The sequence below is a fragment of the Rhinatrema bivittatum genome, chromosome 3, assembly GCF_901001135.1.
Source record: "Rhinatrema bivittatum chromosome 3, aRhiBiv1.1, whole genome shotgun sequence".
NCBI classification, from domain to species: Eukaryota; Metazoa; Chordata; class Amphibia; order Gymnophiona; family Rhinatrematidae; genus Rhinatrema; species Rhinatrema bivittatum.
In genome coordinates this window covers 516,440,168-516,466,726 of record NC_042617.1, presented here as the reverse complement: position 1 = coordinate 516,466,726, position 26,559 = coordinate 516,440,168, and the positions used below count along the sequence as shown (strand labels likewise).

The following is a 26,559-nucleotide window of genomic DNA, read 5'->3' as shown; positions in this document are numbered from 1 at the left end:
GATGATTCATCAGAATTCCAAAGAAAAAAGATGTCATCAATATAACGATGCCAGTGGATAACATTAACAAATTCTGGTGCAGAATACAAAAATTTGTTTTCAAATGCTGCGATGTACAAATTTGCTATGCTGGGGGCCATGTTGGCCCCCATTGCTGTACCCTGAATCTGCTTGTAGAATGTTTTTTGAAAAATAAAATAATTTTCAGTGATCACTAGGATTCTTGAAAAGTAGGTAGAACAGATGGTGTTGTGGACCATGCTCAAGGTATTCCAGGATGAATTTCTTTACTATATAGGGAAAACATCTACCCTCTATGCTGAACAGACTTTCCCCCAACTCATTGGCTTCTTCTGAACCGTAACCATAAAAGAAAAAAATCTCACTTGGAACACTATTAGTGCTGGTAAGTTGAAAGACATATAAATAATTTGGTATCTAGTTATATATAATAAAGGAAAACCATTGTAAAAATATAGATATTTAAAAGGGAGGAAAAAGACTTCAGAAATTCTAATAAGCTGTAATGGAAACCAACCAGGCAATTAGACATTTTAATCATAGGTCTAAAAAACATCTCATTCATGCCTTTACTTCACAAAAATATATAGATTTCTTGATTTTAAAATTGCAATCAAAGCAAAACTAGTCTGTGTTAAACACTTTGGGGCTCAATTAGCAAAACGCAATCTTATCTTAACTGTGTTTACAAACTGAACAGCAGGGTGTACAATGGGAAGGAAAGCGGCTGAGTAGCAGGAACATTGAATCTGACAAACTGACAACACTAAAGAACTGACATTGGCCAGCGTTTCGCTAATGGTTGCCTCAGGGCTCTTCAGCACTTTAAAGATCTAGATGATAAAGACAAATTCAAAACACATAGTGCTTCAAAGCTCTTCAGCCCTTAAGAATTAAATCTCCATGCATTTTCAATGGTGTGACAACGCTCTTAGACATTTTAAAAATGTCAACAGTCACTAAGGGTATCCATAACAAATTAAAAATCCACAGGCTTTGACAATAAAAGTTCAAGCAGACAGTAGCAAAGATAGTTTTAGAATCATAACAAATTACTTAGTACCCAGAATTCATTTCTGGAAAAAGCTAGTACAGTACTTCAGTAATAGAACAAATCACTCACTTAATTCTTGCTGTTGGGATAAAAGATAAAACTTTTATGAGGCAGGCTGTTCCTTCTTCTGTTGTTCCCATGATTCTTCCCTGAGGCTCTTCCAATAAGAAGCTAGGCCTTAAGCTCAGGAGTAGAATTATTAATTTTCTCCCTTCATGAGTAAAAAGTTATTACACTGGTTTTTGCACCAGGGAGGAAGGCAACAGAATATATATAAAATGCATGCTGTAAAAATCACAGACGAAATGAGCCCATATTTTCTGCATGACCGAGTCTTTTATACTTAATAGATGTCACTGTTGACATTATCAAGATTTAAAGATAAAAACCTCCTGTTTCCACTCTAACTATAAACCAGTATTCTTTATGGGTAGAGATGGGTAGAGATTAAGTAATTTTCAGGTAGAGGTTAAGTGTGATAAGTTGGGATAAATATCAAAAATAAGAAAGAGGGAGGGCATTTCCATTTATATCAGGGAACAAACAGATAAGGGATGAAGGCTTTATGGTAGAAATTATTAGGTGAATTTTCAAATGATGCCAAGTAAAAATCGTGAATATATGCTATTCTCAAAACTGCAACTTACACTTTAAATCAGGGTCCATGAGCAACTGTGTGCGTGGCAGTCCTTACGCACACAGGGCCAATTTTCAAAGGGCCAGGCCACACGCGTAAACCCCCGGGTCATGTGTAAGTCCCGGAGTTAGAGAAAGGGGCGGTCCAGGGGTTAGGGTAGGGCGGTGCTAGAGGCACCCAGCAAAGGGGCCAGAAGCAGGAGCAAAAGGTAGGACAAGGAATTTGGGGGGATTTATGATAGGGATAGGGGGAGGGCAGGATAGGGGAAAGGGAAGGGAGGTTAGGCTAGGGGGTTGGGAACTGGGGAAGGCCCCGATGCTTCGCTGGGCGTAAGTGCATATGTGTTCCCCCCTTGTGCGCGCATGCTCTAAAATTGCGCGTCCATGTGTGCGTGCCTATGTGCTCCTAATTTTAAATAGGACCATGCCTAGGCATGCAAATCCTGATTATACTGTGTAAGTCGGGGTATTTTATAATGGGTACATATCCACGCCATTGCCAGTTTCACCAGTTCATTTTTCAGTTCACCCAGTTAAGAGCTAGGTCTCCAACCCCCCCCCCACCCCCGGTTTGAATGCCTGCACTCTCCCCAGTTGCCTCAGACCCTTTAAACCCCTCCAAAACGACTGTTTTTTTAGTTTTGTTTTTACTAGGGGTGTGCATTCGTTTCCAACATATTGGTAATCTGCAACGTATAGGGCAATATTCGTTGTATTCGTGGGGGAGCGAAACGTATTGCTATTCTCCACGAATACAACAAATCTTCACCGAATTATTTGGCCGTCTAAAGGAGCAAATTTAAACAAACCCTCCACCCTCCTGACCCCCCAAGACTTACCAAAACTCCCTGGTGGTCCAGCGGGGGGTCCAGGAGCCATCTCCTGCACTCACGCCCTCGGCTGCCGGAATTCAAAATGGCGCCGATAGCCTTTGACCTTACTATGTCACAGGGGTTACCGGTGCCATTGGTCGGCCCCTGTCACATGGTAGGAGCAAGGGATGGCTGGCGCCATTTTGAATACTGGCAGCCGACGGCCCGAGTGCAGGAGGTCACTCCCGGACCCCTGCTGGACCACCAGGGACTTTTGGCAAGTCTTGGGGGACCCTCCTGACCCCCACAAGGCTTGCCAAAAGTCCCTGGTGGTCCAGCGGGGGTCCGATAGCAATCTCCTGCACTCGGGCCGTTGGCTGCCAGTAATCAAAATGGCGCCGATAGCCTTTGCCCTTACTATGTCACAGGGGCTACCTGTGTAATTGGTCAGCCCCTGTCACATGGTAGGAGCACAAGATGGCACCATCCATTGTTCCTAGCATGTGACAGGGGCCGACCAATGGCACTGGTAGCCCCTGTGACATAGTAAGGTCAAAGGCTATCGGTGCCATTTTGAATACCGGCAGCCGAGGGTGTGAGTGCAGGAAATGGCTCCCGGACTCTCCCCTGGACTACCAGGGAGTTTTGGTAAGACTTGGGGGGGGGGGGGGGTCAGGAGGGTGGGGGGTTATAGTTAATTCAATTTTAGCCGGGAAACGAATAAGAATTAACGCATGAACGTATCGGGGGCCCCCTTGCCGAATGCAATGTATCTGCCCCCCCGACGAATACGAATACCGAATGCAAAGTATGGCGTCCCTCTGTACATCCCTAGTTTTTACAACTTACACCTCCTGTATAGCAGAAGTAAATTTTTGCGGCAGTGGACCTGGGTATATGCTGGGCTGTGTAAGTATTTAAATACAAACATCTGGCCCACAATGCCTACGTCCTGCTCAGCACACGCCCACACCATGCCCCTTCTTGGTATCAAGTGAGATGTGGGTGCAGCGGGAGATACATGCACAACTGGGTGGCTTTTCAAATTCGGTAGGTGCTCACATGCTCAACTTGTGCGCATATCTCCCAATTTTGGCTCATGCCAAGATTTTAAAATTCACCATTAAATTTACTTCTACTCAATATCTGGTGTAAGTGATCAGAAACATTGTTAAAGTGAAAAAAAAATGACTGGGTAGAATGTCTAAGTGCAATGAGGGGACTTCAGGCTGAAGAGCCAGGAGATTCTTTGCGAGCTGCAGATGGAATAGGTGAACTGGTAGACTAATTAGTAAAACTGGTTATTTCATTGCCACCCGCATGTTACAAAATGCTTTGACTTGCACATGTAAAAGCCGACTTACAGGGGTAAAAGAGTCAAATTAATGTGATTAAAATCTACACGTGTATCTTTTTTAAAATTGTAAGTACAAATACGCGGGTATATGATTTACATACACTTATCTGACTAATTTCCAACTTATTAGGTTAAGTAGCGCCTTTCCCGCTACTAGACCGAGAAATTTGAACTTATTTGGATTTGAAGTGGCACTTATCTAGCTATATTCCGATTTATCTGGTTTTGTAGCAGCAGGCTTATATGGCTGGATATGTCTGAAAAGCGCTACTTGTCCATCTAAGCAACACATTTCAGATTTATCTGGCTACGTGCTGCTACTTAGTTGAATAAATTGGCATTTATCCAGCTAAGTCTGATCTTGTGTGGCTTGTGGTTTTTACATACATGAGCATTTGTGCTCGCATACATATTCACGTTTTATAACTTTTCCATGCTGGTAATAAAACACAGTAGCAACTTTGCATGTGCCTATATAAATGTGTAAATGGGCGCATGCGAGCAGTTTTGAAAGTTCTCCTACTTATTATTGAATTTCACAATTCTCACCTTAATCCTCATCTACCAACTTCCTTAACTTATTATTGATAATTATCAAGTATTTCTATTTATTATTGTACATCTCCTTTACCTTTTGTCTAGTCATATATTTCATAAGCCCAGCCACTGCACCTGTGCACTAAGTGTTGCGCGTCCCGGCCGTGTTGGTGCCGCGACCGGACCTGCTCACCTTGCACTCCCACCAGCTCCGGCTACTTGTCTCTGGCCGCCGCGGCCAGCTCCCACCGTCCGCGGCGCTCCTGGGCTTCCCCAGGCCAGTCGGGGCCTTCCAACAGTGCTCCTCACACCGGGGCTTGGCATCCTCCACAGCGTCGTCCCCGCCCTTAGGCGCGCGCGCGTGGACCATGCGTCCCTTTAAAGGGCCCAGCGTGGGAACCCGGTCCACGGTGCCCGATGAGGACATCAAATAGTTCCTGTATATAAGGCGAGGTCCCGTCTCCAGAACCTCGCCTTGGCAATCGGGTCGACACTTCAGTGTAGCTAGTTTGCTGTTCCTTGTTCCTGTGGTTTCCTGCTTCCTCATTCCAGTGTTCCTGCGTTCCTGTGTTCCCGTGGTACTCCTTGTGTTCCAGCGTCTCTCCTGATCCCTGCTCTTCGTTCATCCTCCTGTCGTACCTTCTCAGACTGATTCATGGTACTGACCTTTGCCTGCCTTCTGACTACGTTTGACCGCTGCCTGGAACTGACCACTGCCTGCCTTCTGACTACGTTTGACCGCTGCCTGGAGCCAACCTCTGCCTGCCTTCTGACCATGCTTGACCACTGCCTGGAACTGACCTTTGCTTATCTTGACCATGTACAGACTGATCTTGGAACTGACCCCTTGCTTTGGCTGACCACTCTCGGATGATACCCTGGCTCTGACCCTTGCGCTACATTCAGATACTCTGCTCGCCTCCGTGATCACCAGACCAGCCTGCTCTGATACTAGCCACGGCCTCTCCTTGATCACACCAATAGGCGCTGCCTATCTCGCCCAGAAGACCTTCACTTCTTGCCTCATCCAAGAGGTCTTCGGTGATCCTATTTCATCAGCCGCACATCTTTGCTCTTGGTGGGCACACCTCTTCGCTACCTCTCTGGGAGACCCTCGGAGGCCCACCTAAGTCAAGGGTTCAACCTGAGGAAACACCAGATTGCTATTGGTGAAGCTCCAGCTAGCCTCTGTCTCCTTGAGTGCTCTGCCTCCTGGTGGCAGGCGCTCTCTGGGTCTGACCAAAGGGCTGTACCAATCCTGCACCAGGCCAAGGGGCCACCTCCAGTGCAACACTAACGTCATTTGCTGCTGTAGGGCCACCTTAATTCTGGTATTGTCCATTGTGCAGAATACAGAATATATGCAGATGATATACAGTGACACAATCACTTTAATAGCGATTTTTCTTCTTCAATTAAGCAGTGGCATACACATAATAAACCAGCATTGAATTTGTCTAAAACAGCGTACTGTGATCCAGTGGTTTACCAGAGAGTTTGCAAGATTCCTTTTGAGAACACTGAGCTTCTGTAATAGCTTGGGTGAAAAGCTTAGGGGTTCTGACTGATGCCAGACTGACCCTTCAATTTTGAATTGAAACTGTAGTAAAATCTGTCTTTTATAAGTTGTATTTGTTTTGGAGGTCTTAAACTTTTGTGAAATTTGTCTGATTTTCGCTCAGTAGTGCAAGCAGCTTTGATCCTTCCCCACAATTATTTTTGCAATTCTTTATACATTGGCTTGACCTCCTCTATTCTTGAGAGCACTTTCAGGTCTTGCAAGAACTCAGCTGCCCGGCTTACTACAGGGCGGAGGAGAGGGACCACATTTGCCTGTTTTATGTCATTTATACTGACTACCTGTTCAATCGTGGTTCACTTTAAGATTGCTTTATTGTTACACAGGCTGGTTTCGACTGAGTGTCTAATTTGGATTAACTCCATGCTTCGCGTTTTCAATCCTACTTGTAACTTACACTCAATTCAGAGACAATTGCTTAATGTTCCCTCTGTCTGTGAAGCCAGTCTAGCTGAGAGAACCTTTTCTGTGACTGCCCCTGTGCTCTGGAATTCTCTCTCTCAGGCTTTAAGGCTATAACATGTAATAAGACGTTTTGAGCATCCTTAAAGTTTTTTGTTTAAAAAGTCACGTTCTTAATTTTTGAGCTATTAACTTATACTATGACTGGGCACACTGTTTTTCTTATGCTATGTTTTTGTGTTCTGATGTTGGTTTTATGTTTGCTACTTTTTTCGCTGTCTGTATTTTAGTTTGTTTTGCTGGATGCCATCTAGAGTTTAGCAGTAGGCAGCATTACAGTTGAATTAAATAAAGTAAATAGCCCATCATGCCTGTCCCCTTTATGACTGCCATTTCAACTACATTCTGTGGATCAAGGAGATGTGGACGTCATTGCCTATCTGGACTTTAGTAAGGCTGATGATACTGGTTTCACATGAAATACTGATAAGCAAGATGGTCTGTATGGGAGTTGGCCATTGCATTGTAAACTGGTGAGCAGCAGGATGAAGAGGATGGTAGTTAATGGACTTCACACCGCTGAAGGCAAAAGTCAGAGGTGGCATTCCTCAGGTCCTAGTACTGGGCCTGCTATTTTCAGTATCTTTAATAGCAGTATCTACTGAGGGAGGTAAAGGGAAAATATACTTGCGAAAGATAATACTAAAATTTTGCAACGGAGTAGACGTTCTAGGAAGGGTAGAAAAAACTGATAGGGGAATGAAATTGGAAAGACTAGTCAATGGTTTGGGAAAGGATCTTCAATGCAAAAAAGCATAAAATATTTCATTGGGCCCAACAAAAATTAACTACCTATCACTAAAACAGATAAGAAATTGTAAACTGTCAAGAAGAGAAATATCTAGGAATAGTTTTTCTCAGATGACCTCAATGTAGCCAGTGAATGAATAAAGTAACCTGCAAGCTTGGTTGTAGAATCAGAGGTATTATTAGCAGAAAACAAGAGGTAATATTATTTCTATATAGTCACTTTTAATACCCACATTGAATACTGTGTTAAGTTCAGTAGTGGTACTTTCATAGGAACAGTGCGATGCTTGGGTCAGTTCAGAAAGGCTACTAAATGATAAAACAATTGCATGACACAAACCTTACAAAGAAAGGCGCTCTTAAAATAATACTCACTGGGAGAAAAATTCCTATTAAATAATAAATAAATTAAAATTAAAGAAAAATGAATCAAAATAAAACCCAAAATATCTCTATTATATTAATTCAGATAATCTTGACCCACAGGAGTCATATTCAGTCAACCAGGACAGAAACTCCCATCTTCCTATTCCAAGTAACTAGCAAACTATCATGTGGTTAATTAAAGGAATACCCTTTTTAAATTGAGAAAGAAGTTGTCCTTCTAAAGAACTCAATAATAATGTTACTGAGTCCTAATGGTAGCAATTGTCCTACTCGCTTCATGAATCTGTCAGCAAAACTTCAGATGCACCAATATGTGGACTTTGCCTTGAGGGGAAGGCAAATTTTCAAACAGCTAATTAATACAGGCAAAATGTTTTTTTATACCTGCGGAAATCACTTTCAAATTGTCCAGTAAATCATTAGCCTCATTTCCCCCATGTAATACACACACCCAACTCACAGCCAATGTGTTTGATACTTTGCCCGCCTGATGAGATGACTCACTGCCAACTGCTTCTGATACTGGTCTGCACTGTACTTCAAACATATCGAACATGGACTGTATTACTTACCTCCTTTAGGGGTTGATGAGAACTGGATCTCCTGAAGGTAGAATGTGATACACACTGGATAGTGACAGTAAGGATCACACCTAGTGAGCCCAGATGCAGCCTGGCAGCCTGAAATAGGTCTGCATTGCTGGACTCAGAGCATTCTAGCATTTCACCAGCAGCAGTCATCATCGTAAGCGCCACCACCTGCAGAAGAAAACATCAGCATTCTCAGCTTCTAACAGTATCAGCAGTTAAGAGAGAGAAAAAAGAAAATACAATTTCTATCTCCCTCTCTCTATCGAGATTTAATATATAGGTTTAATCATTCTGCTTAGGCAATTTTTTATTATACTATTGTGCCTCCAATGTGATCAGGTGGCAGGACATTAAACCCCTATATTGTTCATGTTCTCAGCCTCAGCCAAAAGAGCCATAAACAGATATTCCTCAGCTCATAGCTCAGTCCCTCTGCTTGGATCTTCACCAAAAAGCCAAGAAGCAAATGATTAATTATATGCAATTGTTGTCTTTTTGCTAATTCCTCATGAAAGATGGTAAGTGATTACTTAACCTAACTCCCATCATTGTACTTTCTGTCTGTCAGCTCTCAGGTGCAGGGAATTCAGTACTATCTAGTATTATTTTGTCTAACTTATATGATTACCCTTTGAGCCTTGTTTTTGTCTGGCTATTTGTTATGAAGCCCCTTGTACAGCATCAAATATATAGTACCTTATAAAAAGAATGAGCAAAAGATAAATAATTCAGTATTTTATTTAGGGAAGTACAGTCCCTTCCAGTTCCATCTGGGATAAAGAATAAGAACAGAAGACATCAAGGAACAGTAGCAGAATATGTGACTGGATCATGATTGTTATAAAGAGTTCCAGGGAAGTAGTAGGTAAAAATAAAAAATATTCCAAAAGTAGAATCTTCACTACACCTCAGGGCAATTGAAAGCAGCCATTTTTTAAAGTTAGTTACAAACTACTAACAGGCCGATACAGAAAACCCCGTGGGAGAGCCGGCGAGCGCCCGCTCTCCCAACGCATGCCCAGGCCACTCTCCTGGGCGCGCAATTCAGAAAAAAAAATTCAAATGAGGGCCCGCGGTAAAAGGAGGCGCTAGGGACACTAGCGCATCTCTAGCACCTCCTTTTTGACAGAAGCAGCAGCTGTCAGCGGGTTTGACAGCCGATGCTGAATTTTACTAGCGTCGGTTCTCGAACGCGCTGACAGCCACGGGTTTGGAAAATGGACACTGGCAAAATTGAACATCTGCCTTCCAACCCGTGAGCTGCGGGCAGATTTTACTTTTTTTTTTTTTTTTACTTTTTTATTACTTTTGGGGCCTCCGACTTAATATCGCTATGAGGGTCGGAGGGTGTACAGAAAAGCATTTGTTTCTGCTTTTCTGTACACTTTCCCGGTGCCAGCTGAAATTAACGCCAAGCAGAGTCAGGTTACCAGGTGGAGGTCAGGCAGGAGGAGGTCAAGTAGAGTCAGGCAGGAAGAGTCAAAACCAGGAGGTCAGTCCGGAAGGGCGAGGAGCAGGAAGGCTAGGCACAGGAATCTAGTAGCAGGTAGGAACGCTGTATCAGGAATCAAGGCAGGAACGCTGGATCAGGAATCAAAGCAGGAACGCTGTATCAGGAATCAAGGCAGGAACGCTGGATCAGGAATCAAAGCAGGAACGCTGGATCAGGAATCAAGGCAGGAACGCTGGATCAGGAATCAAGGCAGGGACACTGGATCAGGAATCAAGGCAGGAACGCTGGATCAGGAATCAAGGCAGGGACGCTGGATCAGGAATCAAGGCAGGAACGCTGGATCAGGAATCAAGGCAGGAACGCTGGATCAGGAATCAAAGCAGGAACGCTGGATCAGGAATCAAGGCAGGAACGCTGGATCAGGAATCAAGGCAGGGACACTGGATCAGGAATCAAGGCAGGAACGCTGGATCAGGAATCAAAGCAGGAACGCTGGATCAGGAATCAAGGCAGGGACACTGGATCAGGAATCAAGGCAGGAACGCTGGATCAGGAATCAAGGCAGGGACACTGGATCAGGAATCAAGGCAGGAACGCTGGATCAGGAATCAAGGCAGGGACACTGGATCAGGAATCAAGGCAGGAACGCTGGATCAGGAATCAAGGCAGGGACACTGGATCAGGAATCAAAGCAGGAACGCTGGATCAGGAATCAAGGCAGGAACACTGGATCAGGAATCAAGGCAGGAACGCTGGATCAGGAATCAAAGCAGGAACGCTGGATCAGGAATCAAGGCAGGAACGCTGGATCAGGAATCAAGGCAGGGACACTGGATCAGGAATCAAGGCAGGAACGCTGGATCAGGAATCAAGGCAGGGACACTGGATCAGGAATCAAGGCAGGAACGCTGGATCAGGAATCAAAGCAGGAACGCTGGATCAGGAATCAAGGCAGGAACACTGGATCAGGAATCAAGGCAGGAACGCTGGATCAGGAATCAAGGCAGGGACACTGGATCAGGAATCAAAGCAGGAACGCTGGAGCAGGAATCAAGGCAGGGACACTGGATCAGGAATCAAGGCAGGAACGCTGGATCAGGAATCAAAGCAGGAACGCTGGATCAGGAATCAAGGCAGGAATACAGAATTTTCACTCTTAGACAGAGCAGGACCCGTTGCTGAGGTGAAGTGCGGGGCATCTGATGTCATCTCTATGCGCCGAGAAGGGTTTTCCCGCCGCTGGTCCTTTATCCAGCGAAGTGGCGTGCGTGCGCGCCTTGGGAGTCAAGAGCCAAGAGCCTAGGCGCCTAGGGATCCAGGGGCAGTGTGTCGGCAGCGTGGGACTGCTGTGAGAGCAGGCCGCGGTTGCAGCGTCCGAAGACAAGAGGCTGCGGGGGAGGCCGGCACGGGCTTCCTGCCCATCCAGGTGAGGGGGCCCGGCTGTGGCCGGGGATCCTAACACCCCCATCGGTTTCTTTTTCAAATTATAAAACAAAGGGAGAGGGTCAGAGACAGACATGGTCCTGTCACAGTGAAACAGCTTTCCAGTGACTTTTGAAATTACCTGTCATGGCAGAAAGCTCTGGCAGCATCCCACAGCACCAGATTTAAGTGGATGTGATTACATATGGATATGTAGAGAAAGGCAGGCATGCAGACAACTGCTGCTGGTTTTGTTCCTTCTGTCATTTCCCATGAATTTTCCATAATATCTCTGTTGTTAATCTGGCACTGCATTTGCAGTGCAGCTTTAGCACATTTTTCATTAACACTTCTTTGGGCCTCAGACAGGCCTGGATTTCCCACTAGGCACACGAGGCCTGTGCCTGGGAGCACAATTTTGGGGGCAGCAAAATTCCTGCCCTTTCCTCCTGTTGCAAGCGACGTGAGTGTGAGCGCCTTTTGACGTGGCGCAATTGATGCAGCCTAGTGTGCAGAGCCCTAAGGTCTGCGTTGACAGCTGGCGAACGAGTTTTTGCATGAGCCAGGCTATGATAAATCCAGAAGCTGTGACTACGGTCAGATCTGAAGAGCTGGACAGGGCTAGAGAACAGACAAGGCTGAGGCTGAAGCTGAAGGAGGAAGACTTGAACAAGACTGAAGACTGGCAGGCAAAATTTGCACAGCTAGGGTATAAATACCCAGCGAGTGACATTATCGAAGGGTGCCGAGAGCATGGATTTCCGCCGCGGGGCCCTTATAGCTCAGTGTCTGCCAAATGCATGAGCCTAGAAGGGGAACAGGAGTGGCCGCATAGGGCAGCAGTCTTCAGCTGGCAGCTTCTGGGTGAGTGAAACTGCTCGCAGGGCCATCCTGCGGGTGATAAAAGCAATAGTACCCCCCTCCTCTAAGCCCCCTTCCCGAGTCTCTTTTCTTCGGCTTCTGGAGAGACATTGAATGTACATCATTGCCATCAGGGAACTTGGTGGACCTGACATGATGTCCAGGGATTCTTAGATTTCTAAGTTGAACTGAAGAGGTATTCATAGACTGGTCCTGTTCTATAGACAAAGATCCTTCAGCAGAGGAAAGATATGACTTATAAGTTCCGATATTATTGTGCTGAATGAGGATGGCTCCTGCTGACTTGACAGTGGCTTCTATCTCTATGACCATGGATTTTGGAGATTTGGGGCGCTGAACAGAAGTGCAAGATGCTAGGGCTCCCAGTCATGTCTCATAAGAAATGCTGGAACAGGATGTATACAGGAGCAGCAGATCCAGTACTTCAGGCAAGATAGTCCAGAGAAGAGCACCTGGAGATGAAGTGGCACAATGCTCCTTGTAGGATGGGCCCCAGTGGTTTATCTGTAAGATGCTTCAGTCAATGGATGGTTGATGGAGTCTAAGCCAGGGTGGTCCAAGTACAAGAGGACTGGCTTCCTTAAGTAACACATAGAACTGAATATTTTCTTGGTGAGACCCTATCTGCATAGTGATGGGCAAGGTGGCTGTGGTCAAGTGACCGTGTAAGGGTTCTCCCAAAATGTAAGAAATAATATGAAGAGTAGACAAACTGGTGGAGGGGCAACCAAATTGGCATAACAATGAATCTTGCATAAAGTTTGCCAGGCTCCGGTATCTGTTAAAGCTTCACTTAGAACTGAGTATTTCCCGATGGTGAGGGACACTGATAGCATCAATTGTGAAAGAGAAGCAGGATGGTAAAGAACTTCTTTCCCAACTAGACTTGTTTCTTCAGAGTTTCTCAGTCACACCTAGGAGGGGAACAAGAGCAGTGGCATTTCCCTGCCACATGGGGCAGCAGAGTTTAGCTAGCAGCATTGGGGTAAGTGAAACTGCTTGTGGGGCTGTCCTGCGAGTGGTAAACATAACACCGCCCTATGGACCTCTAATCTCTCTTTCAGATAATACAGGGACCAGAGGGCACTCCACGAAGTTAGTACGTAGCACATTTAAAACTAATTGGAGAAAATTCTTTTTCACTCAGCGCACAATTAAGCTCTCAAATTCATTGACAGAGGATGTGGTTAAGGCAGTTAATGTAGTTGGGTTTAAAAAAGGTTTGGACAAGTTCCTGGAGGAGAAGTCCATAAACTGCTATAAGTCAAATTGACATAGGGAATAGCCACTGTTTATTACTGGCATTAGTAGCATGGTCGCTATTTAATCTTTGGTAACTTGCCAGGTACTTGCATCCTGGATTGGCCACTGTTGGAAATAGGATGCGAGGACTGATGGACCCTCAGTCTGACCCAGTATGGCAACTTCTTATGTTCTTATATTCTCTCTGCCACTCTTCTCCCTCCCTCCAGATCTGATTCTCTCTTGCCACACCTCTGCAGAGCACAGAGCTCCTACTCTTCCTCTACCATTATCTGAAATCAGAGAGTGAGAGTACTGAGTGAGGCTGAACTTTATGCTCACAGGCCTCACCCTCTGCATGCAAACCCACAAGAGGCAGGGCCTTAATTGTATCGCTCAGCCTGACTCCGTCCTGTGCTCTTTGATTTCTGATAACTGCAGAGGTACAGAGGGTGCTGTGTGGAGGGGTAATGGGAGTAAAAGTATTACAAGTCTGGACTGGGTTAGAAATTGAATCTGAAGACTTCATGGAGGAGCAGCAAGAAAATTGGGAGTTCATAGGGCTGGGAAATTGGAGGTCAGGAGAAGGGGGGGGGGGGGCAGGGGGCAGAGGCAGGAGGCAACAGTGCTTAGGAGTAGCAAATGTAGAAATCCCTCTCTGGCTTCAGAGACAATTTTGCCCTGTTGTTGTGCATAGAGGAGTTTCCCCCTGGGGCCCCTTCCACTCTCCTTTTGCAGCTCTCTGCTTCACTCTCTCCATTCTTAGCTGTCTTTTTTTAACATGGGCATATTGCTCTCCTGCTCTAGTTCCTCACCCTGCAGATGCTCCTTCTCTCTCTACTGCTCACTGCTCTCTTCTTACTCTCAGCCGCATGGACTTCCCCTCTCTCTCTGACCCTCTTCTCAGTTCCTCACCATTAACAGACCTTCCCACTCCCACTCCCACTCCCAGACTCCAACTCCCTCTGCATGCAGGTGAAAGCAGAAATCTGTGTGCTGGGGGGAGCAAGTTTGGTTTGTTACCTTGGCTGCCTTCTGTGACAGCTGCTACTGCTAATACTCAGACAGGCTGATGCAGGCTAGCTGAGCGTTAAAACATCATGTGCTTGATTTCAGCACACGGTTTTAATGCTCAGATTAAAATATTTGTTTTAATCTTGATGCAGTAAGCTAATCCTATGCAAATGCATCCGGAGTTAAAAAATGTGCATAAACTTTAAAATGTGTGTTTGGCAAAGGCTGAGCTTGAATGCACATTTTAACTTGGGAAGAGGGGAGGCATCACTGACAGGCCATTATCCGGGTAACTGGTGGCAGCTGCCGCCACTGCCACTTAGCTGGATAAACACTGATTTAGCCAGCTATCTTGCAGTGGGTAGCAGCTGCCAGAAAGCTGGACAAGTCAGTGCTTATTCAGCTATCTGGTGTGGTTCACCACTACTTAGCCAGATAAAGAATTATACAGTACTTCTCTGGTTAAGTGCTGACCTCTGCCGTCATTTACCGGGTAGGTCAGTACTTATGCGTTTAAGTGGCAGCGGCTGCTGCCACTTACCTAGAGTGTTCCTGACATTTTTTTTCTTTAATCTTTAATCAGAGGACTGCTTAATGCCCTCATTTCCATGGGATTTCCATGCAAGGGTGCTAAGCAGTACTCCAGTTTAGGAATACACATTTTCTGTGTGTAAATCTCCTTGCAGCATCGGCAGTAAGTTTTGTGCACAGAAAATGTGAGTTCACATGCAGGCAGAAAGGTGAGTTTGACTGAACGAATGCACCTTTCTGTATCGGCCTGAGAGTGAGCAACATCCAGTGCTCAGTGCATATTTTCCCCATGGACGGTGTTTGAAAGGAGGAGGCTCAGGAGGGGGAAGAGGAGAAGGTGATGGGTGTCATGTCTATGCTGCACAAAGTGAGGCCTAGCTATCTATGTCCTGCATGCTGCCTGTTACTACTCGCACTCCATGGCTCATGCTGCATCTATAAAGGAGAGGCAAGCATGAAAACAGATGTGCTCAGAACGGAGCCACTGCTGATGTCTCTTGTTGCTGTGAGGTGCTGAGAGCAGAGCCCAGGTGCTGGTCTGGGCATGAGCATCAGACAGTGATGACTTTTCTTTAGCATACCTGGTCAGGTCAGACAGCACACTGCTTGGGAAACACTGCCCTGCAGCACTGAAGGCAAGCACAAGTGGGTAAAGCAGTAGATGGCACTAATGAGTTATTCTCAAGGTAAGTCCACAAACCCCAAGCATGCCCATCATTATCTTTTGTATTTTATTTGCCTCTATCACAAGATGAAAATTACTTCTGACACTCCTGTTTTGAATCTGTGCATTCAACCCGAAGCGCTGTGCAGCTATTTGAACTAAGCCGCTATTAACAACAGCTCTGCTTTTAGTTGGGGGAAAGACGAAGCGGAAGAGAGGTGAAAGGCTAGAGTTTTGTTGCAGCTTGATAATGGTCTGGTGTCGCAGAAGCTTCACTTGTAATTGTGAACCTGGAAACTCAAGGGAAGACCAGCCTCTAATGCACTGTCTGGTATGCAATATTTATTAAGCCCTTCTCCTGTCTCTCTGAATATAGTGCAGATATGAAGCGTACAATAAAATAAATCATGCATAGCAATGGGAGAGCCAGGCAAGATTTAATTAAAGCCTCCACTGAACAGAGTATTCATGTATTTTGTGTTAGCCAAGCCACAGCAGGCCATGCATGTTGAAGCAGGTTGCATGTTGAGCCATTTTGCCATGAATTAAAAAATAAAACAAGCAAAGAAACAACTTGTTTTTGACTGTACATCTTCACAGTGAACTGATGAAAAACTCTTTCAACAAGTATAAATTAGCAGAATTATTTTATTTTTTCATAAAAATTTCATAGTCCTTTTTCCATGATGGTCTCGAGGCAGATTACAATCAAAATTAAATCAAACTTAAATTTACAATAGCATAGTCTCAAGGTGAATTACAATCAAAATTTAAGGAAAATTAGTTACACTAGCATTATAATTTTCAATTGGTCAAAGAAATTGAATATGAAGGTAGGATGTTTGTACATGTAATTCTTGCCTGGTATAGCCTCTCGAAAGGTTTTCTTTTCATTTTGGCATCCTCCTCCTAGTTTTGTCCATCTCTTATGGAATGGTCTTTAGGCTCACGTATAAGAATGTTTGAACATGTGCAAAAGGTCTTTGCCATCCTCTAGGTGGACTGACCAGTAGGAGTGAGGGTTTTCTACTTCACAGTGGATATCCCCTAAGAGATATAGTTTTGGATTTAGAAGTTGTTTGGATTAATTACTTCCCACAACTAGTAACTAGTGGGTTGTAGCTGTACCAGTTGATGTTGTCCCACAACCAGTAATTGTGGGTTGCAGTTGGCTTGAGGATTAAATTAGAGACCAGTTTTTGTGAAGAGTTGGATTTTTTTCTGAATGAAAAGAGACTGGAAATTGTTGAAACCTTTTTTCCCCTCTAACCCATGCTGGAGACAGAGGATAACTTTATTAACCTCCAAAGCGAGGTGTTTATGGACACTGATCCAGAGGTGCCACCTAGATGAAAGGAATGCAGTATGGACAAGGTCACTGTTGTATTTCTTATTTTGATTCTTCTAATTCTTTTTATGATTTTTGCCATATTGGCTTGAATATTATTTTTTCAAATTTCAGTAAAGTTTTGTTGAACACCATCCTCTGTCCTGTGGAATATTTGGAGCCCATCTCCGAGTGGGAGCAGAAACTGTGAATACCGGGATCAGTGCATGCAAATGGGCAAAGAGAGAGAGAGAGACTGTTGATACCCTGAAGTTCCCGCCCTTGCAGCAGGGGCTCAGGAGGTTTTCCTCCCCCCACCAGATGAACCCTGGTACGCCCAAGGGCTGTACAGATTCACGTGGGAAGAGAAGAGAAGTCCAGGAACAAAGACACAGCACTGAGAGCGGTGTGACCCCCTTTATTCGATCAGTCACATGAGGTTGGGGAGGGAGGTTACAGACAGAAAAAGTTAAGAAATGAAGTAGATTTTGAGTAGTTCTGAGTATTCAGGATTGTAGCAGTGCAAATAGTTAAGGAGGTGAGGTATATTTTGAGAATTCCTCTAGGTAGAAGATAATCAACGATTTATTTGTTGAATGAAGAGCAAAAATATAGAGACAGGTGCAAGAGTAGAGATGCATTTACAATAAGACAGGCTCCCAGTGCAGACGAAATCAAGAGTATAAAAGTCTAGTGGTATATGAAGTTGTGGTCTTTGATCAAAGGTTCTAGTAATCAGGGATTGCCCACGCTGTCCCGGGGATGCCGAGGAATGCGGCGTTTGCAGGCTGAGGCCGCCATGGCCTTGAGAATCGCTGTTGCAGGGAGAAGAGAGGTGACTGACGGGTGCAACAAGGGGCTCATTTATTCATACACTTGAAGATGAAGCAAATAATTTTATCCTGCTTTCAACTAGGAGCCAGTGCAGTTCATGTAAGGTTGGCCTTAGTTGGCCTTATATGGTCAGTTTCTTTGGCCTCTATCAGAATTCTAGCAGCCACATTCTGTAAAAGTTGGAGGTGTATACGATGTGAGATTATGTTAATAGTCAGTTTGGTATCTGGACCAGATGCATAAAGAAGGTCTTTACCACCTTTGAGTTAAGGGTTTCCAAAGTGAGTCCTGTGCTTCTGAAGCTGTAGGATATGATACTGAAAAACTGTGAAAAGTGCATCCTCTCAAAGTAAAAAGACAGTTGCCAGCATATTCATGTTGATGAAATCTATATTTGAGTCAGTTCAGAGAAACTGAAGAAAAATATGAATCGGACCTCTGATTAACCTGTATCCATACTCACAGATGGTCATGGCTATTTCTTTTACCCCTAATCAAGGGGATTAAAAACTAGAGCCCAACAAAATGCCCTTGAGAGGAATGTTTCAAAAGTCTGAGAGCTCTGCTAGCACATCAGCTTCCGGAAGCTAATCTCATAGGTCCCAATTCAGACCTTTCAAGATATCAGCTTTTTCCAAACACATTTTTTTATAGGGCTGGTAAACGTTGATAGTGAGGAGCTGCATGGGTCTGGAAAATAATTTTTGCATAGAGGTATCAATTGCAACAGAAGGAGAAGGAAAACTGGCAGACTGCTCTCTCCTGTGGCTGTCCATCTGCCTTCAAAGCCTACATGCTTTGTGTATCTGTTTTCTAAATCAAATAGAAAAAAAAATGTGAGTAGGCTGGAAAAAAGATGGGCAGCTGTGACTGATGCTGTGGTTCTATGCATTTTGATTTTTAAGATTGCTTGTAGTGACTTGTGTCTTTCTTGATCTCTAATTTTTAACCATTATATGCTGATTTAGTAATAAAAGGGACCAAAACTATGTTAAAATCCTTGCCAGTGATATTCATACAATTAACATTGACAATCATTTTGAACAGATTTATCATGAGAGCAATGTAATCTAGTTTAAGTCCATAATATGAAATCAAAGTTCTTCCACTAGATTCCCTAAAACCACTACCCAGCACCCCTCAGGATCCATATGTAATCCTTTGGATGGTGCACATAAAATGTTAAGATGATCTGGCACTAATGGTCAGTCTCAGAGAGGGTTCAGAACAAAACAAGCATTCAGATGGTATGGTGGACCAGCCCAAAGCAACTACGAGATACACACTTATCTTGAGCTGTGGAATGGAAATCACCCATGGAGTTTTCCTTCTGTAAATTTTATGAAAACTAGTGCAAAGTCCAGAGGGAAAGGTGTTACCAGTAGCAAATTCTCCAATCAACTCCACACTAAGGTGTATATATCAAAACACTTAAACTTTTATTTACTGGGGTTACCCACAGAGTAATTGTGTACAAGAAGGACAGAAGGTTTCTTCTTGGTTCATATTATAACAATTTTAGAGGCTTCACAGCCAAGATACCAGATTCCAAGTATTAACCCCAAATCAGTAAACAAATTATACAATTCTCCCAATCCACATTCCCACTCTTAAATAATGTTCTACTTATGTTCCTTCGACATAAATACATGGTTTGCATTTCAGGTGCACATCTCTTTCTAGAATAATTCAGTTCCCTGTAACTCCCATCCCAGCAACATCATTATGTAACAGCTTAAAAGCCAATGGAATATGATTGCCAACCAGAAGCTAGTGACCCTGGTTTAAAATAGGGGACATTCTCTCACAGGGTTCAACATTCAAAGCCATTTAGAAAGATAACTTACAAGTTATCCATGCAAATGGCTTGGGTTGAATATTTCCCTTCCTTATCCATCTACCAGTTATTCATTTAGCCAAATAAGAAAGGAAAGTGTTGGGGTCGTTCTGGGATGGGGCAGAGTTGGGCAAATAGCTTACCTGGCTAACTCTGATATTAAAAGGGAGATGGAGAGCATATACACAACTCCAAAAATTATGTTGTTAGAATCGTTCTTCTTTTATTTTTTCAATATATTCAAAGCTCATCACAGTATAAACAGTTGTTTACAGTGTCCCCCGACACGGACCCGTGTTTCACCCAGATCTGCGTCGGGAGGGACTAACAGAGTGTGTAATTTCAACCACTACAATTGAAACAAAAATAATCAAAAATACTAATCAAAAATAGACTGTACAATAGGGCAACATTCAAATTTACGCCGGAACTACACCAAGGGGTAGATTTTCAGAGGGGTACACGCATAAGATACGCGCGTACCCCCCGAAAACCTACCCCAAGCCCCCCCTGCACGCGCCGAGCCTATTTTGCATAGGCTCGGCGGCGCGCGCAAGCCCCGGGATGCGCGTAAGTCCTGCGGCTTGGCAAAGGGGGCGTGTCGGGGCGTGTCGAGTGGGCGCCACTAATTTCGGGGTGGGGCGGGAGGCATGTCGGGGGCGTGACACCGGCCCGGGGGCATGGTCGAGGCCTCCGAACCAACCCTGGGTCGGGTGATGGCGCGCCAGCAGCCTGCTGGCGCGCACAGATTTACGCTGCTTTTGGCAGGTGTAAATCTGCCAACAAAGGTAGGGGGGGGGGTTTAGATAGGGCCGGGGGGGGGGGGAGGGGGGGGGGGGGGGGGGTTGGGTGGGGAGGGGGGGGGGGGGGTTAGGGAGGGAGGCAGCGCGCGCCGCGCTGGTGTGTGCAGGTTGCACAAACGTGCACCCCCTTGCGTGCGCCGACCCCGGATTTTATAAGATACGCGCGGCTACACGCGTATCTTATAAAATCCAGCGTACTTTTGTTCACGCGCGTGTAAATTTATAAAATCTACCCCTTAGCGTGTAGTCCATATCTGAGATAAGGGAGAGCAGTGAGAACCTGTACCCTTTCACCTTCTTGGTACCTTCTTGTCCTTTATTTTTCAGCCCGGCCTGCAGTAGCTGCCTACCGTGACCTGGACCCTGGGCTTCTGCTGTCACTTAGCAGTGATGCTGGAAACATAGGCTTCTAGCGGGCTCCATAAGAGCTGTGCACATGAGGAGCATATTCAGTAAGGTACTGAACAGATAAGTTATCTAGCTACAATTAACTGGATAACTTTAACCAGGGATATTCGCAGGATATTTATCCTAGATAAATACGAGATTAAATGCACATTAAAAATAAAATAACATAAAACCCAGGCAGACCTATGAAATATGTGGAATCACAGCAGCAATTCATGACAAAAAATGTTTTACGAGATTTGATTCTCATTGTAAAATGGCCCATGAAAAAGAAAAATTCCTAAGGGAAAGGAGTTTAGTCTACTTTGTGCCAAGATTAAGCGGCATACCTTCAACTCTTTGTGACTTTCCAGAGGAGGACCGTTGGAAAAGTGTGAAGAAAAATGCCTGGGATTTCTCACTGGCACATGTGAGCTCTTGGAGCAATTTTCAAAAACTGATATTGATACAACCCAGCGGGTGCCTTTCCCTCTGGACCTTGCACTAGTTTTCATAAAGAAAATATGATCATACTTTCTCTTTGAGAACTGCCCCAGGAAAAAGTGCCTGTGCATTATTGATTCCTGAGTGTACTTTTACCCAAGGAAAAGGTAGGCAAATTTCAAGCAGCCCACGTACCAAGCTTTTGAAGACTGCCCTCTCTTTGCCCAGTGCTCATCATAGCTCCCTAAAATCTGTGCACACTCAAATGTGCCTGTGCAGCAGCTTGCAAATCCCTTTTCTTTGTACACAAGTTGGGCACGTTTTGGAACACAGCCTCTGGAGCTGTCTCAGGACCTGACAATAAATGAACAGTGCTGCCACAGAGATTTCGTACCCTTGCTTCTGAATGCTTTTACCCACAGTGCAGTATATCACTGCTCAACCACATTTGAAAGAACCCTAAAACCATTCAGGATTTCCCCTGAGCATCTGATTACTTCTATCCAGTTTTTTATTTTGTTGGAAGTCTGTAAACCACAATAAAGCAGATAGAAGTGACATCTCCCCTTTTCAAAATAATCCATGTTCTTCTTTATTCTTGCTCCCTGTATTTCAGTTGTTTTGATATAATTTTTTTACCTAAACAGATGAATCCTGAAGATTATATCCCGGTGTGAATATCCCATTCATAGGGCTCACTGAACCACGTGTCTGTGATAGCAACAGTAGGGACATATATTCGCTTTAACAGAATTTGGAAAATATAATGAGTAAGGGTCAATTTGTTTCATTCGGGGGCCAAGAAATTAATTGAGAGCCCCCCCAAATTAAACTAATCTTTTTATTTTAATTTGGTTAAAACATCAGTTGAGCCTAGCTGGAAGCCGGGACCTTGTCTAGGGCATAAGCTGAGGCCCAAAGCAAGGGCCATGGCCTAGGGCCTAAAGCAGGGTCTCAGCCTAGGCCCGGAATGATGCCAGGGCCTTGGCCAAAAGTTGAGCAGGAAAGGGCCCCCTGAAAAATCTTTTCCACTACTTATCTTATCCTTTGTGTATTCGTACCTTGGCCAGGCTGGGTCCCAATGCCTGGGCCTCGGCCCAGGGTCAGTCCAATACCCCGAGCCCAGGCCTTGGAGCTACGGACACTTCTTTCTTCATCTGTGCTCATGAACTGATGCCATCTGCTGGGGTCATGCCAGAGTTAACTCAGGTGCATCCTCCCAAAGGAGGGCACCATTTTGATGTACGGCAGTTCAATTAATGTATATCAAAAAGGCACTGTCCTCTGGTGAGTATGCATTGGAATACATAACTCTAGTGCATCAACTCCAGCAGACGGCAGCAGTTCAAGAACAGAAATGAAGAAAGAAGATGCGTCCAATGGAACTCTGAGGCCTGGGATTGAGGCGATGGGACACAGCCTCCAGGCTAGGCTCCGGCATCAGGCCTGGGTCCAGGCCAAAGCTTCAGAATCAGGATTTGGCCTCTGGAATGGGCCCTGGCATTGGGCCTGGGCCTGGGCCCTGGCCTAGGCTTAGGCCCAGGCATTGAGACCTAGCCTCCAGGTTGAGCCCCAGCATAGGGCCTGGATCCAGGCCCAGGCCCTGGAATCAGAACCCGGCCTCTCGGCCAGGCCACAACTTTGTGCTTGGCCCAGACTCTGGCGTAGGCTGAGACCCAGGCATTGGGACCTAGCCTCCGGTTCACGCCTAGTGTGGGCCTGGGTCTGGGGCCTGGTCAAGTCCTAGGCCCAGGTGTCGGGAGCTGTCCTCCGGTTTGGGCCCTGGTATCGGGCCCAGACTCCAACCTTGACATATGCCAAGGCCGAAGCCCCAGCATCTGGTTTAGGTCCCAGTTTTGGGGCTAGGCGAAGGTGTCAGGAGGACCAGTCGTCCAAGCCTTTGCCTTGTGTAGCGCCTAGGCCGAGGTTGTTGGTGACTTACCGTGCACCTCACCCCACAAGACCAAGGTTTCAGCCTGGTCCTAGAAACATAGCAACATAGAAATGACGGCAGAAGAAGACCAAACGGCCCATCCAGTCTGCCCAGCAAGTTTTCACACTTTTTTTTCTCATACTTATCTGTTACTCTTGGCCCTTATTAGTAACTTTTGGTTCTAGTTACCTTCCACCCCTGCCACTGATGTAGAGAGCAGTGCTGGAGCTGCATCTAAGTGAAATATCTAGCTTAATTGGTTAGGGGTATTAACTGCTGCAATAAGCAAGCTACTCCCACGCTTATTTGTTTAACCAGCCTGTGCCATTCAGTCCTTGTTGGTTGTCTGAATATAATTCCTCTTTTCTTTATTCCCCCCTGCTGCTGAAGCAGTGAGTTGCGCTGGATATGTATTCCAAATGAAGTATCAGGTTTAATTGATTCGGGGTAGAAACCGCAGTAACAAGCAAGCTACACCCATAATTATTTGTTTACCCAGACTATGTAATTCAGTCCTTGTTGGTTGTTGCCTGAATATAAATCTTCTTTTCCTCTTCCCCCCTGCCATTGAAGCAGAGAGCTGTGCTGGATATGCATTGAAAGTGAAGTATCAGACTTATTTGGTTTGGGGTAGTAACCGCCGCAACAAGCAAGCTACTCCTCAGTTTTTTTGTGAATGCAAATCCTTTTTACCACACTTCCTCTTGCCGTTGAAGCATAGAGCAATGCTGGAGTCACATTGACAGTGAGTATGTTTATTGAATAAGGGTATTAATCTCCAGATAGTAGCTGTCATTCCCGCAAGCTATCCCCATGCCTCTTCTCTTCATTCACATCCTCTAGACTTTATGGATCCACAGTATTTATGCCCACGCCCCTTTGAAGTCCTTCACAATTTTTGTCTTCACCACTTCCTCCGGAAGGACATTTCAGGCATCTACCACCCTCTTCCTGAAGAAATACTTCCTGACATTGGTTCTGAGTCTTCCTCTCTGGAGTTTCAAATTGTGACCCCTGGTTCTGCTGATTTTTTTCCAATGGAAAATGTTTGTCATTGTCTTTAGATCATTGAAACCTTTCACCTCTGCTCCTCCTTTCCTCCAGGGTGTATATATTTAGATTCTTCAATCTCTCTTCATAAGTCATTCGATGAAGACCCTCCACTTTTTTGGTCGCCCTTCTCTGGACTGCCTCCATCCTGTCTTTGTCCCTTCGGAGATACGGTCTCCAGAACTGAGCACAGAACCCCAGGTGAGGCCTCACCAAGGATCTCTACAAGGGGATAATCATTTTCCTTTTCTTACTCAATATTCCTCTCTCTATGCAGCCCAGCATTCTTCTGGCTTTAGCTATCACCTTGTCACATTGTTTCGCCGACTTCAGATCGTTAGACACTATCACCCCAAGGTCTCTCTCCTGCTCTGTGCACACCAGCCCTTCACCTCCCATTGAATACAGTTCTTTTGGATTTCCACACCCCATATGCATGACTCTGCACTTCTTGGCATTGAATCTCAGTTGCCATATCTTTGACCCCTCTTCCAGCTTCCTTAAATCCCGTCTCATTCTCTCCACTCCTTCCGGCGTGTCCACTCTGTTGCAGATCTTAGTGTCATCCGCAAAAAGACAAACCTTACCTTTTATCCCTTCCGCAATGTTGCTCACAAAGATATTGAACAGGACCGGTCCCAACACTGATCCTTGCGGCACTCCGCTTAACACCGCTCTCTCTTCAGAGTAAGTTCCATTTACCATCACACATTGTTTTCTGTCCGACAACCAGTTTGCAATCCAGGCCATCACCTTGGCACTCACTCCTAAGCTTCTCATTTTATTCACCAGCCTCTTGTGCGGGAACGTATCAAAAGCTTTGCTAAAATCAAGTAGATGACATCGAGTGCTCTTCCTCGATCCAATTTCTTAGTCACCCAATCAAAAAAGTCGATCAGATTTGTTTGACAGGACCTTCCCTTGGTGAAACCATGCTGCCTCTGGTCCATCAATTCTGCTGCTTGTAGATAGTACACAATTCTTTCCTTCAGCAGCGACTCCCAATACCTTTCCCACCACCGAGGTGAGGCTAACCGGCCTATAGTTTCCAGCCTCCTGTCTGCTCCCGATCTTGTGAAGCGGGACCACCATCATTCTTCTGTAATCACTTGGCACCACTCCCATTTCCAGGGAGCTATTGAACAGGTCACACAGTGGAGCCGCCAGCACATCTCTCAGCTCCCTCAGTATCATGGGATGAACCTCATCAGGTCCCATGGCTTTGTCCACCTTCAGTTTTCCTAGCTCTTCCCTACATTCTCTTCCGTAAACAGAGTTCCATCCATTCTGCTTCCCTCCAGTTTCTTGTTAACTAGTGTCGGTCCTTCTCCGGAGTCTTCTTTAGTGAATACCAAACTGAAGTATTCATTTAATATTTCTGCCATTTCTTCACCTGTCTCCACCCATTGATCCTTTTCACCTTTCAATTTCAGTATACCACTTTTGACTTTTCTACTTTTATTGATGTATCTGAAAAATGTTTTGTTACCTCGCTTTACCTCTTTGGCAAGCCTTTCTTCTGCTTGTAAAATGGCGCCGGCCGTACGGCAACACGATTCAACTGCAGGAGGTCGTTCCGGACCCCCGCTGGACTTTTGGCAAGTCTTGTGGGGGTCAGGAGGCCCCCCAAGCTGGCCAAAAGTCCCTGGGGGTCCAGCGGGGGTCCGGAACGACCTCCTGCAGTCGAATCGTTTTTCCGTATGGAAAAACGATTCGCGGTAGGAGATCGTTCCGGACCCCCGCTGGACTTTTGGCAAGTCTTGTGGGGGTCAGGAGGCCCCCCAAGCTGGCCAAAAGTCCCTGGGGGTCCGGGAGCGATCTCCTATGCTCCTGCCGTCGGGGGACAAAAAAACAAAATGGTGCCGGCGCTACCTTTGCCCTGTCATATGACAGGTCAAACGTAGCACCGGCGCCATTTCTACAACGCACAGAGGTCCGAGAGTGAAAGATCACACCGGGACCCTTCCTCTGGACCCCAGGTAATTTAAGGCATTTTGGGGGGGTTCGGGAGGGTGGGGGATTTATTTTAAAGGGTCGGGGTGGGTTTTAGGGTTGTTTTAGTGTGCCTGTTTTCCCGCCCTCCCCCCCCCACTGGACCCCAGGTAATTTAAGGCATTTTGGGGGGGTTCGGGAGGGTGGGGGATTTATTTTAAAGGGTCGGGGTGGATTTTAGGGATGTTTTAGTGTGCCGGTTTTCGATTTACACGATTTACACGATATTTAAAAAACCCAAACTGCGACGATCCGATTCCCTCCCCCTCCCAGCCAAAATCGATCGTTAAGACGATCGATCACACGATTCACATCTCTAGAAGAAACCCAGTGGTCCTGAATCCATCTGTCTACACTAGGAAAAACAAAATTATAACCAATTTCTAATACAAAATCAATTTGTTAGCATAGCTGTTGCGCATCCCAGCCGCGTTGGTGCCATAGCCGGGCCTGCTCACCTCGCGCTGCCCTCCACCAGTTCCGGTCTTGCCACAGCCACTAGCTCCCGACGTCCCCGATGCTCTCTCCAAGCATCCTCGGCCTCTTCCATACCACAGGC

General features: G+C 45.4%; 1 protein-coding gene across 1 annotated transcript in view; it reads right to left on the bottom strand.

Moving 5' to 3' along the window:
* Positions 1 to 26,559, bottom strand: part of LOC115088194 (L-gulonolactone oxidase-like) — a 350,872-nt gene that overhangs the window by 192,293 nt on the left and 132,020 nt on the right. Inside the window, exon 6 of the mRNA XM_029596219.1 lies at positions 8,168 to 8,353. Coding sequence (XP_029452079.1) covers positions 8,168 to 8,353 — 186 coding nt within the window. The remainder of the gene's footprint in view (positions 1 to 8,167; positions 8,354 to 26,559) is intronic.